The sequence below is a fragment of the Pinus tabuliformis genome, chromosome J (assembly GCF_031772625.1).
Source record: "Pinus tabuliformis cultivar Carrire ecotype Pingquan chromosome J, CPIR1, whole genome shotgun sequence".
Classification (NCBI taxonomy): Eukaryota; Viridiplantae; Streptophyta; class Pinopsida; order Pinales; family Pinaceae; genus Pinus; species Pinus tabuliformis.
In genome coordinates, this window is record NC_142295.1 from 1,104,444,589 (window position 1) to 1,104,458,056 (window position 13,468).

Sequence of the window (13,468 nt, forward strand, 5' to 3'; positions counted from 1 at the left end):
TTGAAGAAAATGACTTCAGGAAAGAAAGTTGGGTTTGGTTTACCTGAATGTCATTTATGCGCTTAGGCCGTCGTTTGCTTTTTAATCTGGATTCTACACCTGGAAGTGTTATTGTTGTTTTACGGCTATGCTCGTAATGCTTCCACGAACAAGTGAGAATGTTGTGGTTGCTCTGGTAATTTGTTTGGTAGTTAATTTTAAAAATAGAAAATTTTGTCTGGCCTGTGGATGCTTCAGCCGTACCGGAGTTTATTTCTGCTGCTTCTATTTTGTCAGCGCTGTTTGCTTCAATGGAAATGTAAGGCCTCGTTCTGGCATCTACTCTTCCGTCTCACTGTTAGGACTGGTATTTTTTTCTCAGGGAAAATAAAGAGAGTTAAATACAATAGTCTGTGCGCAGTATGTTGTCTATTCAGATGTTCGTTAATTAGAAAGCACAATAGAAATACAGTAGGACACACAGATGGATTGAATTGTTTTCTCTGTTATAGTTATTATTAGAGTGCAAGAAGTGTTGAACCCCGTACATGACTTTCATGGTTACATTTATATGTTTCTTGTTCACAGTTAATGAAACTATACAGTTACATTTTAGTTGTAGACTTTACAGTTACATGGCTATTAAGCATTCGGTTCTGTCTTTATGGCAAGATTTTCCTTTTGAACACAATTTTTTTTTTTCCCTTTTAGAATAACAGGACAATTATTAATCCATGGTTTATTAAAGACAGACAAGTAAGTAACCCTAACCGATCAAACTACCTTTGACTAATTCAGAGATTAAGTTAGAAACAAAAATCCTACCTCCTATTCTGACAAACTTAACATAAAATACAAACAAAATGTTAACTCAACTTTTCAAGCTGGCAAAGACCGACACCCAGTCATGTTGCCTTCGCTGGATGCTCCTGCATCAATAATATTAAGAATTGAAAGAATGACATAGGTCTCTTATTCTAAGATATTGAAATTCTCTCTCTCTCTCTCTCTCTCTCTCTCTCTCTCTCTCTCTCTCTATATATATATATATATATATATATATATATATATATATATAATTGATATAAAATTATTTTATTCAAGGTAGGTATTGAAATATTTTATTTATGGTCAATATTAAAATATATAATTCTCTTTTACTTTCTCTATATATAAATATATATGAAGTTGATATTGATATATATTGATTAACATGCATATTCAAATATTTTATATTAAAATCTTTGACTTTAAAAATTTTAAAGCTATATTAATACATTAAATTAGCAATTAATTATATTAATATCAATATGTTAAAATATTTATGTTTCATGTATTTATTACCAAGTAAATAATTATGTTTTCAAATTTTAAATTAAATTATTATCACTAAAGAATTTGTTTAATATTAAATTTAATTGGATATCTATTTTTTTTGGTAAGTTTGGTTGTAACTTGTTGGGGCTAAATCATGGTCATGTCCAAGAATAACACCCGAATAAAGTAGGGAAGTGAACCAGTAACTTAGCATCTAGGATCAGTGCCTCAACAACCCACCCAATCACCGTGTATCCAAGGCCCTGTAGACTAATTAGATATCTAAAGACTAACATTTCTCCTCATTACCCTGCATGTTATAACTTGGATATAATATGTACAGGCATCGGCACATGTGTGGGACTGTTGCAAGCTTGAACACATTTCCTCCCCATCCTCCACCCTTTAGGTTGTTATCTTTCCTTTACTGCAATATTTTTGCAGTAACATCATAGGCATGTTCTATTCCTTTGGTGTATCTTTGCACCTTTAGGAGCAATTTCTAGTATTAATAATAATTACTTTATATGATATATACATAGTTGAGATTAGAATATTTTTCTTATCAAAATCATCTAAATATTTTTGTCGTAAGGCGTTTCCCTCTGAAATCAACTCCCCTTTCTGCACACCTGTCATCTTGTGCACCACAAGATTATATGTTAGATGATTGCAAAAGGTTCAGTCGTTCGATCAAGGTGGTTACCAATTCGTTGCAGAAACTCGATGTTCTTTCATTCTTCTCGGTTGGGTTTGGGATGAACAGACAGTTGTGATGCCTCACTCCAAATCTAAGGCCCATATTAGCATGGCACCATTCTTGTCTAGCCCAAACCCTACTTTCTCACTCGTTTATGGGGCGGTCTGTCCCTGGTTCGTATTGGTTCTGTTCGTTTTCGGTTCTGGTCCTGGATCTGGTCCTGTGTTAGTGGTTTCTTGCTCTCTCTTGTTCTGTCAAGTTTTCTTAAACTTCAGTCTGAGAAGATGGCTTCAACAGATGTTGAGTTTTGATGCTTCATTGGAGGTCTTGCATGGTCTACTGACGACAGAAGCCTGCAGGAGGCTTTCAGCCCCTATGGCGAAGTCATGGAATCCAAGGTAAAGCCATTATTTGTGTATTAATCTCTCGAATTCTCATGGTTATGTCCATTTTGTCATAATTAGGGTTTACTATTTTTGGGGTTTTGAATTTGATAGGTTTTATTAGGGTTTGCTTTTGGGGTTTTGACTTTTCACAGTGTTAGTTTCAGTCTTCGCAAACTGTCACCGAGGATCAACATGAGCTCTTACTATGTCTGGTTTTGTTAGATTTTTTGCACATGATGTTCAGCACAAAACATATCACAAGTGTTTCCATCAGAAGAAACTCGGAAAAATCTTTCCAATGGTCTATCACACTCCTGTAACCGGTTCTTGGGTTAGAAGGAATGAATGAGTGATTCTTGGTTATGCATGTTTTGAGGTCAATTGCTGCACACAATGACAAGTTTAGTACAAAATCAGTTTCTGAAATAATGGTAAGGAATTTTTCAAAAGTGAAAGAGATTTTTGTTCATAGCATATCAAATAAAAAAAACCTCCTTCAGTTTAAGCAAAGGTGCTACTATGTGGGAGATATACAGTGATATTTGGAGCCTACATTTAAACGAAGCAAAATTTTCATATTTTTTACTATTTTAGTCATTTTAGTGCGGGGCCATTTTACAACATATGGAAAGTAATTTTGAAAAACCCATGGAATTTTCTGTTAAACACGAGTCATATAACAAAAACCTCTTTCATTTTTTTCACAGGTATCATGGATTGGGATATGTGACTAGATCTTTACAGCTCATTTTCACAGATTTAAATTTTTAATGATTTTCTGTTTTAGAGATGATTTTGTGGAACATATTGCGAGCTACTGGAAATGAATTTCCCAGATTTTAGAGAGGTTTTTCTCCAGTAGGACCTTATCTACAAAAATATCTTTCAGTTTTGTAACGGGTGCTATGGTTTGGGAGATACGAGTTCATCTTCAACACCTATTTTCAGAAATTCGGCCCAAGTTTAATGTAACTAATTCTATTTTGAAGAAAATGGTTGAGCTCAATCCCTTAGTACAAGGATGAGAAAATGTATATATTTTATGAATTTCATAGTTTAGGGGTTGGATTTTGGTAGAGGGTTGGACACTTGGGAATTGTTGGCACTTCATTGTACATTCATTTTCAGCATTTTTGGCAAAGGAAAGACCAGGGTTTTGCAGCACTTGTTGGGATCCTTGTGGCTCTGTGTTTTGATGGTGTTTTTCTTCATGTAATTGTAAGTTCATTGATGCTTTATGTATGCCATTTCCCTTCTCTTTGCTTCTCAAATTAAACAAATTGAGAGACAAAGGTAGAATTTATGAGTTTGTTGTGCTCTGCCTTAAACTTTGTTTAGTTTTCAATGTTTTCTTCAGTTTGAAGAGGATTCTTGGTACCCTCTTGCCCTCTTCAGCTCCTCAGCAGTCTTTTCCATCTATTCATTTAATCTAAAGCATCAAAACTACTGCATACCTTGCCCCAACCAGAACTATACAAAAATTTTGCCTCATCCCCGGACCTAAATTTGCCTTTCCCTTGATTACAAAAAAACTCCCAAAAAATCAAATCAAATCTTTGCACTTCATACCTAGCCTAAAATTAATTCGTATTTCAGTCATCTCAAGATCCATCGGTTATCTTTTGCTGAGATTGACCCGGAGAGAGCCCTCTCCTGTCCTCGTAGGGATAGCTACGAGGCTGAGCGTGGTTTGATGTGGACCTAGGATCTTACCTTTTCAGCCTGAGGTAAATCTAGGCTCTAACATAGTGGTGACCATACTAGGGAAGAAATTTTTTGTTGTTAGTGTTCCTTGTCTTATAGACTACAGACGGAGTCTGAAGATTAGCCAGGTAGCCTTCGAAATGCTTTTTCTTTGCATTAGTGCAAGTAGATAAAAGCTACTTCAGTCAATCTCGAGGTCTAGTCTTATAAATGGAATATCTAACTTGCAAATTGCCCTAGTAACATGTATCAAGTTCAAATCTGATTGTTGATGGTGGATAGCAGTCAGATAGATATGAAGGCTGAAACATTCACCTGGCGATTCCAACTCAATCCAGATATTCCAATGTTCACTGATCCGTTCATGAACTAAAATAAAATGGTAGGGTATGTGGCAGACCCTGTGTTTTTTGAAGCTTTCAAAGAAGTTAGAGATCAGTTAGTCGATTTTGAAATTAATGAAGTATTTTTCATTGTCGTGCTTCAATGTTTGAGATCTCCGAAGTTTCCTCCTAAAGCTAAAACTGGTTTCTTTGAGTTAGTTGTTGAAAAATTTGAGAAGGAGATTCAATATTTAAATGATCAGATCCAATCATATGAATTTCGAAATCCCAAAAAGTTCTTGGAAATTCTCCCTCCTTCAAAACAAGAAACAATAGAGCTCCCCGTGGATGTTTGCATTGACAGTTTGCAGTTGGCGGTCTGTGTTGAGGAGTAGGGGCAGCGAATAGAGTTTGGTTTCTTCGATCCTATTGTAGTGTACATGGAAATTTTTTCCAGTTTGAATGATAGATCAGATTGCCTTTTACATAACCAGACTCATTATGTGCATGTATGGCTGTCAGCATTTACATTTGTGTCCTAGTTGAAGCAATTTCAAGCAGCATCCTTGTTACAGTTACTTGATTGGTTGATATGGCATTACAACATTACTTGATTTATCAATTTTGCAGCAAAGTGGGTTAGATTTGTACATAAATAAGCTGCCCAAGGCAGCATTTCAATTTTCAGTATTTGTTTATGTACAAGTTGCAGTATGTATATGTTTTTGGATTGGTATGAGTTGTTTTGGGTTTGCAGTTGTTTGACCATCCATGCCCAATGGAAGAGGCATTGTCTACTTTCTAGAGATTTGTAGTTCTTGGCAGCTCCAATGAGCTATCATCCCCATTGGAGCCGATGTTAGTTCCAGTCTTCCAGCCTGTCACCATGGATCAACATGAGATCTTACTATGTCTGGTTTTGTTAGATGTTTTGCACATGATGTTCAGCATAAAACATGTCACAAGTGTGTCCATTAGAAGAATCTCGAAAAAATATTTCCAAAGGTATATCACAATCTCGTAACCGGTTCCTGGATTAGAAGAAATGAATGAGTGATTCTTGGTTATGCATGTTTTGAGGTTAGTTGCTGCACACAATGACAAGTTTAGTACAAAATCCATTTCTGAAATAATGGTAAGGAATTTTTCAAACGTGAAAGAGGTTTTTGTTCATAGCATATCAAATAAAAAAAAAATCCTTCATTTTATGCACAGGTGCTACTATGTGGGAGATATACATTGATATTTGGAGCCTACATTTAAACAAAGAAAAATTTTCATATTTTTTACTGTTTTAGTCATTTTAGTGCGGGGCCATTTTACAACATATGGAAAGTAATTTTGCAAAACCAACGAATTTTTTTGTTAAGCACGAGCCATATAAAAAAAACCTCTTTCAGTTTTTTCACGGGTGTCATGGATTGGGATATGTGACTAGATCTTTACAGCTTATTTTCACAGATTTAAATTTTTAATGATTTTTTGTTTTAGAGATGATTTTGTGGAACAGATTACGAGCTACTGGAAATGAATTTCCAAAATTGGAGAGAGGTTTTTGTCCAAAATGACCTTATCTACAAAAACCTCTTTCCGTTTTGTAACAAGTGCTATGGTTTAGGAGATACGAGTTCATATTCAATACTTATTTTCAGAAATTCGGCCCAAGTTTAATGTAACTAATTCTATTTTGAAGAAAATGGTTGAGCTCAATCCCTTAGTACAAGGATGATAAAATGTATATATTTTATGAATTTCATAGTGTAGGGGTTGGATTTTGGTAGAGGGTTGGACACTTGGGAATTGTTGGCACTTCATTGTACATTCATTTTCAGCGTTTTTGGCAAAGGAAAGACCAGGGTTTTGCAGCACTTGTTGGGATCCTTGTGGCTCTGTGTTTTGATGGTGTTTTTCTTCACGTAATTGTAAGTTCATTGATGCTTTATGTATGCCATTTCCCTTCTCTTTGCTTCTAAAATTAAACAAATTGAGAGACAAAGGTAGAATTCATGAGTTTGTGGTGCTCTGCCTTAAACTTTGTTTAGTTTTCAATGTTTTCTTCAGTTTGAAGAGGATTCTTGGTACCCTCTTGCCCTCTTCAGCTCCTCAGTGGTATTTTCCATCCATTCGTTTAATCTATAGCATCAAAACTACTGCCTACCTTGCCCCAACCGGAACTCTGCAAAAATTTGGCCTCATCCCCGGACCCAAATTTGCCTTTCCCTTGATTCCAACAAAACTCCCAAAAAATGAAATCAAATCTTTGCACTTCATACCTAGCCTAAAATTAGTTCGTATTTCAATCATCTCCATCTCCATCGGTTATCTTTTGCTGAGATTGACCTGGAGAGAGCCCTCTCTTGTCCTCGTAGGGCTAGCTATGAGGCTGAGCGTGGTTTGATGTGGACCTAGGATCTTACCTTTTCAGCCTGAGGTAAATCTAGGCTCTAACACAAGATTTAATCATTTTCTGAGGGTTTCTCAAAACTATGGTTTGCTTCGGGGTTTTGGGTTTGAAGAATAAAGTTCTTTTCTGAGGGTTTGTCTCTGGATTTGTTTTCTGCAAATTATAAGTGATCAGGAAACCGGTTGATCCCGTGGAGTCAGCTTCGTGACCTTCAACAATGAGCAATCGATGAGGGACGCCATTGATGCAATGAATGGCAAGATGCTTGACGAGAGGAGCATCACCGTTAATCCAGCCCAGTCCAGTGGAAACGAGGGCGGTGGTGGAGGCGGTGGCTCTCGTGGCTACCGTGGGGGCGGTGGTGGTGGGGGTTACGGTGGAAGCCGTGATCGTGGCGAACGTGGTTATGGTGGTAGTGGCAGCTACAGTGGTGGTGGTGGTTATGGTGGCGGTTATGGTGGTGGTGGTGGTTCTCGCTATGGTGGTGGTGGTTCCGATGGTGGTAGCTGGAGGAGATAGGCAATATGATGCTACGCTAGGGTTTTTTTCTGTCTGCAAGTGGTCTTATGTTTTGGTTCTTTAATAATCCTATTGGTGGTAGAGCTATATGCTGGTAACTGTCCCTGGGCTTGGTATTTCAATGTTTTGTAAACTCTATCTGGTTTTTGATCTGGATCTCTGTTGCTCTCGATGAGCTATATCGAAGCAGAAAATATGGTTCTAATACGTCTGTAATTGCAATCTGAATATGCACTATACGGTTTTACTATCTCATGGTGGTTTTTTCCCAGGTTGTGAATTTCCAGTGTTTTTAAAAATGACCTGAATATGCATTTTCACAAAATAGTTTTGGTTTCTGATGTCACATATAGACGCTTTATTTTTGGTTCAAGTATTCTTTAATGGTCCTCTGGATGGGGTGTTTTGATGGCAGGTCTCTGTAGCATAGGGTTTGTTCTGTAACTCCCATTCTTGTCGTAAATTTTGTGTAATGGGTTTCTGCACACTGTTTCAATATAGATACTTATGTAACATTGGGCTTGTTCTGCTATTGGCTGAGCACTAATAAGTGCCTTCACACAGTATCAGCATGCCAATGCTCTCTATAACCTATAGGTCAATTCAACAACTGAATTAGACCATATTACTTAATGTTATGCAAATTCTAATAAATGAATGTTGCAGCCTACCTCTCCAGGAATGAAATTCATGGTGGAACATTGTTGTCATCTTTGGAGGGCATACAAGATATGGTCGACTGGGAAACAATAGTTGATGTTCAAAGCCAAGATGGGTCTTTCTCAGGCTCACCTGCTTCTACTGCCTGCGTCTTCATGCACATTGGAGACATCAAATGCCTTGAATTCCTGAACAGCGTGCTCACTAAGTTTGGCAGTTTTGGTATGTATGGAGGTTTCATGTTGTTTGCATCTTGGCCCTATCCTTGCTTTACTTTTAAAAAATCCATAAATTTAATTAACTATGCATGCTGAAGTTCTCTTCCTGTATCCTGTGGATCTCCTGGAAGGCCTCTTAATGGTGGATAATATTGTACGCCTTGGAATCGATAGACACTTTGAAAAGGAAATCAAGGAAATTCTCGATTGTGTTTACAGGTATCATAAAATTTTTAATTTCACTATTCTTCCCTTCCCCATTTTCTCTGAAAAATCCTTCAACGTAACATTTATGACATATCCTGCATACAGGCATTGGAACGAAAGTTTGAAGCCTGTTGCAGATCTTGAGATCACTGCTTTGGGATTTCGACTTCTTCGGCTGCATCGGTACAGTGTAACTCCAGGTGGGTACTATGGATTGTGTTTCTTTGCAAAAGGGTAGAAGTTCAAATCCCCAGGGGTATAGTATGTATATTTTTCTGAAAGATTCTGGAATGGTAGGGATAGGAATTAGGTCAAAAATTGACCTCATTCCTGTCTATACAATTCCATAATTATTCCATTCCAGGAATTGTCGCAAAAGCGTCCATGGAAAGATGAACTGAGTAGTGCAAGTATTTTTGCGTACTTTTCGTTGCCTGCCTGGTGTGCGGGGCAAAATAATTTGACTCACATGCAACAATTTATTTAGCATATGCACAATTTGGAAGTCACTCAACTCAACTCATCACATTCCCCGCCTGAGCTTCCTTCCATCGACGTAGGCCACTATATATACCTACATAATACCAGCAGGTGACTCAGTTGTCTACGAAGCAAGCCAATCAAGCAAGCAAAATTTGTTTGCCAAATTCCATTCCAGTGCATATAGCTAATATTTGCTGTAATGGCTAGCGTTTCTGTTGCTTCTTCTACTCTGTCGACAGGTAGCAGCAGCAGCAGTGTGATCAGGAGGACGGCCAATCCTCATCCAAATGTCTGGGATTACGATTTTGTGCAATCTCTTCAATCCCCTTATACTGTGAGTAAATCTATTCTTTCTTCTGATCAGATCAAGTATTTATATCACTTTTGATAATGATCACTAACTGTGTTAATTGAACAGGATTCTTGCTATGGAGAACGCGCGGAGACACTTATTAGTGAGATTAAGCTGATGCTTACAGGTGAAGGAGATGCTTTAATGATCACCCCATCTGCTTATGACATAGCATGGGTAGCCAGGGTGCCCGCCATTGATGGTTCTTCTCGACCGCAATTTCCCCAAACAGTTGATTGGATTTTGAAAAGCCAGTTAAAAGATGGTTCATGGGGAACTGAGTCACACTTTCTCCTGTCCGACCGCCTGCTTGCCACTCTTTCATGTGTTCTTGCGCTCCTTAAATGGAAAGTTGGGCATGTGCAAGTAGAGCATGGTAAGAACTGAAATTGGGATTTGAGAGTTGTCTTTTTAATTCTCCTTAAATGGAAAGTTGGGATGTGTGAGTGGAGCAGGGCAAGAATTAAAATTGGGATTTGAGAGTTGTTTTTTTTATTTTTTTTATCATTGTCATCATGTAGGGTTAATATTAGTAATCAGGTTAATTTTTCATGTTTTTTCTTAAAAAAATATTTACCAAAATTTTGATCCTTCAAATTTCATTTCCTTGCATCAAGAGAGCAATTTTTGAACAATTGTTGTGGATATATTTCCCTAGAGCCATTTTTGTGGATATAAAACTTGCAGTAACCTCGTGATCATGTAATTGTCATTAATTGTAATGACAATTGCCATTGATCTGTATATACAGGCATTGAATTCATAAAAAGCAATCAGGAAGCAATAAAGGATGAAAGCGATCAAGATAGTTGTGTAACAGACTTTGAGATCATCTTTCCTTCCTTGATAAGAGAAGCCCAATCTCTGCACCTCGGACTTCCCTACGACTTGCCTTATGTGCGTATGCTCCAGATGAAAGGGCAGGAGAAACTAGCCAAGTATGTGAATTCAAATTAACATATTGTCAATTCAACAACTGAATTAGACCATATTACTTAATGTTATGCAAATTCTAATAAATGAATGTTGCAGCCTGCCTCTCCAGGGACGAAATTCATGGCGGAACATTGTTGTCATCTTTGGAGGGCATACAAGATATGGTCGACTGGGAAACAATAGTTGATGTTCAAAGCCAAGATGGGTCTTTCTCAGGCTCACCTGCTTCTACTGCTTGCGTCTTCATTCCTCCATAATAGCATGAAAAAGGGAAGTGGAATTTGACCACGAAAGGTAAGGAAGAACTGTGGTTCAACTCCACAGCGTGGTTAGAGCAGCACCACAAGCCAATCAACCAACAAATAGATACGCTTCACAGCAGAAGGAATCCAGCTTTCCCACAGGCAAGAAGGAGCTACCTAACATTCTTCCGCCCATCCGAGCGTGGGCCAGCCCCAAGTTCTATCTATATAGTTCCCCAGGCAAGACATCCAGAGAAGGTGGTTGGGTTAGTGAGTTAGGCCAACCGAGGGATGAAAGCTGTAAGGGACCGAAACGTCTTTGCTCAAAGCTCTGGGTAAAAGGTATTTCTATAAGCCCATTCTCCTAAAAGAAAGTTTGGTATGTTGGGGGCGAGTGCCTAAAGGCCCGTTTCAAAGGTTGATCTGTCGAGTGCTTACGCCCCAAGTTTGGTATGTTGGGGGCGAGTGCCTAAAGGCCCGTTTCAAAGGTTGATCTGTCGAGTGCTTACGCCCCGCCCTTCGACCGGCTGTTAAACCGACTCTCATGCGAGCTCCCGGTGGTTCATTCATCTGACCATAGACCAGAGCCTCTTTTGCACATTGGAGACATCAAATTCCTTGAATTCCTGAACAGCGTGCTCACTAAGTTTGGCAGTTTTGGTATGTATGGAGGTTTCATGTTGTTTGCATCTTGGCCCTATCCTTGCTTTACTTTTCAAAATTCAATAAATTTAATTAACTACGCATACTGCAGTTCCCTTCCTGTATCCTGTGGATCTGCTGGAAGGCCTCTTAATGGTGGATAATATTGTATGCCTTGGAATCGATAGACACTTTGAAAAGGAAATCAAGGAAATTCTCGATTGTGTTTACAGGTATCATAAAAATTTTAATTTCACTATTCTTCCCTTCCCCATTTTCTCTGAAAAATCCTTCAACGTAACATTTATGACATGTCCTGCATACAGGCATTGGAACGAAAGTCTGAAGCCCGTTGCAGATCTTGAGATCACTGCTTTGGGATTTCGACTTCTTCGGCTGCATCGGTACAGTGTAACTCCAGGTGGGTACTATGGATTGTGTTTCTTTGCAAAAGGGTAGAAGTTCAAATCCCCAGGGGTATAGTATGTATATTTTTCTGAAAGATTCTGGAATGGCAGGGATAGGAATGAGGTCAAAAATTGACCTCATTCCTGTCTATACAATTCCATAATTATTCCAGTTCATGCTAAACTTATATCCATGGCAGATTTTAGAATTATTTCTGTTCATGCTAAACTTGTATTTATTCCAGATTCCAAAAATATCTTGGAATCTGACGATTAAGAGAAATCTACAATAACATAAAAATGCTCCTCCTATCCATACAGAATATTCCCTAAATTGGCAATAGAGAATTCAGTGCTCCAGAGATTTAGGAAAATCTGACTTAACCTTTAAATCATCATCATCTTCTGTTCTCTCTTCTAACCTTTGCACGTCGTATTAACAGTTGTTTTCGACAACTTCAAAGATGCCGATGGGCATTTCTTTTGCTCAACCAGTCAATTTAACAAAAATGTAGCAAGCATGTTGAGCCTGTATAGAGCTTCCCAACTCGCATTCCCTGGAGAAACTATTTTGGATGAAGCTAGAGACTTTGCCACAAAATATTTAAGAGAAGCTCTTGAGAAAAGTGAGATTTTCACTGCATGGAACAACAAGAAAAACGTAAGCCAGGAGGTAACCTACTGTCCAGACATGTCGACTCGCTTATTTGTTTTTCTCCACGGAAGTGATTGAATGAGTTTCTAATATTTTGTTTACCATTGCCAGATTCAATACGAGCTGGAGAATTCTTGGCATGCCAGTGTTTCCAGAGTAGAAGCAAAGAGATATTGTCAAGGGTATAGTTCAGATTATGCACGCTTAGCCAAAAGTGTTTATAAGTAAGTGAGACCCCAGATTCAATTTCACTTTCATAATTTCTCTTCATCCTTTTTCCCAAATTTAGCATAATTTGCAGGTTCTTTCCTTTCGTGCCTGGCTGATAATAATAATAAGACTGACCAGGTGCTCCATTTTTATCCAATTTCAGGCTGCCCAGAGTAAACAACCAAAAGATTTTAGAATTGGCTAAACAGGACTTCAACATTATCCAGGCAATTCATCAAAAAGAGATGAAGCATGTCACTACGTAATAAACCAACCTAATGATTTATGCTATTATTCCAGAATGTAGTATATATCCACTCTATTCTAATTACTCAGAAATTAGAAAAGAAATTACTTACTCAGTTTCAAATTTCTTATAATTCCTTCTTTGAATGATGAAACTTGTTCTAATTCCTTCTTTGATTGATTCTACTCCACAGCTGTTGGAATTTTGTCAAACAGTAAGCGTTCATCCGGCAGACTATTGCACATGGCATATAGGTTCACAAGTTTCGTACTAAAGAAAATATTAGGCTCAAATACGCTCGAAAGCATGTGGGTATAGACTTGTTGTCCCTCCGAGAGAGCCTTGTTTCCAGTACGTATCTGTAATAAATAATTATAGGTAACAGGTTCGAGTTGAATGCCTGGGTGGTCTGGAAAATATTTCGAATCACTGCAAGACGATATTTCTGATTATTTTTACGCTACATCGTTTTTACAGTTTTTATATGATTGCGAAATTTAGTTTAATATGGTGCGACTATTAAACATTTTACACTTTAAACTTTCAGGAAACAGTGAATGGCTTTTTGCAAATGGAGTACCTGAGTACATTTTTGTGATAAGCTGACACATTCTTTTTCAAAAAATATTTTATTTAATCAAGTTTTTGGGTTAAATATGTTTAAATGATGAATGCAGTAAGATTGACATGTAATGCTGTGGTAAATAATTGATTATTTTACCTTAATTACATTATGGAGGTGGTTATCATTAAAGAGAATTAGTTTAGAAATTTAATACTTTGGTAAATAATTGATTATTTTACCTTAATCACACTATGGAGGTGGTTAACATTAAAGAGAATTGGTACATTATTTACAAAGTGTCTCTCCCAACAA

General features: G+C 37.6%; 1 protein-coding gene and 1 pseudogene across 1 annotated transcript; both read left to right on the forward strand.

Moving 5' to 3' along the window:
• Window positions 1–2,017: 2,017 nt before the first annotated feature.
• On the forward strand, window positions 2,018–7,582 carry LOC149230898 (glycine-rich RNA-binding protein GRP1A-like; annotated as a pseudogene).
• A 1,399-nt stretch (window positions 7,583–8,981) lies between these two features.
• LOC149230899 (alpha-bisabolene synthase-like) lies at window positions 8,982–12,624 on the forward strand. The gene is made up of 10 exons (XM_089376161.1): window positions 8,982–9,234; window positions 9,319–9,628; window positions 10,004–10,190; window positions 10,289–10,427; window positions 11,018–11,090; window positions 11,185–11,305; window positions 11,399–11,493; window positions 11,923–12,152; window positions 12,246–12,358; window positions 12,508–12,624. The coding sequence occupies exons 1-10, from the start codon at window positions 9,100–9,102 to the stop codon at window positions 12,608–12,610; spliced, it is 1,506 nt and encodes a 501-aa protein (XP_089232287.1). The 5' UTR covers window positions 8,982–9,099; the 3' UTR covers window positions 12,611–12,624.
• Window positions 12,625–13,468: the final 844 nt, after the last annotated feature.

Coding starts and splice junctions, on each gene's coding strand:
- LOC149230899 (XM_089376161.1), top strand. CDS start 9,100: ATGGCTAGCGTTTCTGTTGCTTCTTCTACTCTGTCGACAGGTAGCAGC. Junction 9,629..10,003: donor GCATGTGCAAGTAGAGCATG/GTAAGAACTGAA, acceptor CTGTATATACAG/GCATTGAATTCATAAAAAGC. Junction 12,359..12,507: donor TTAGCCAAAAGTGTTTATAA/GTAAGTGAGACC, acceptor ATCCAATTTCAG/GCTGCCCAGAGTAAACAACC.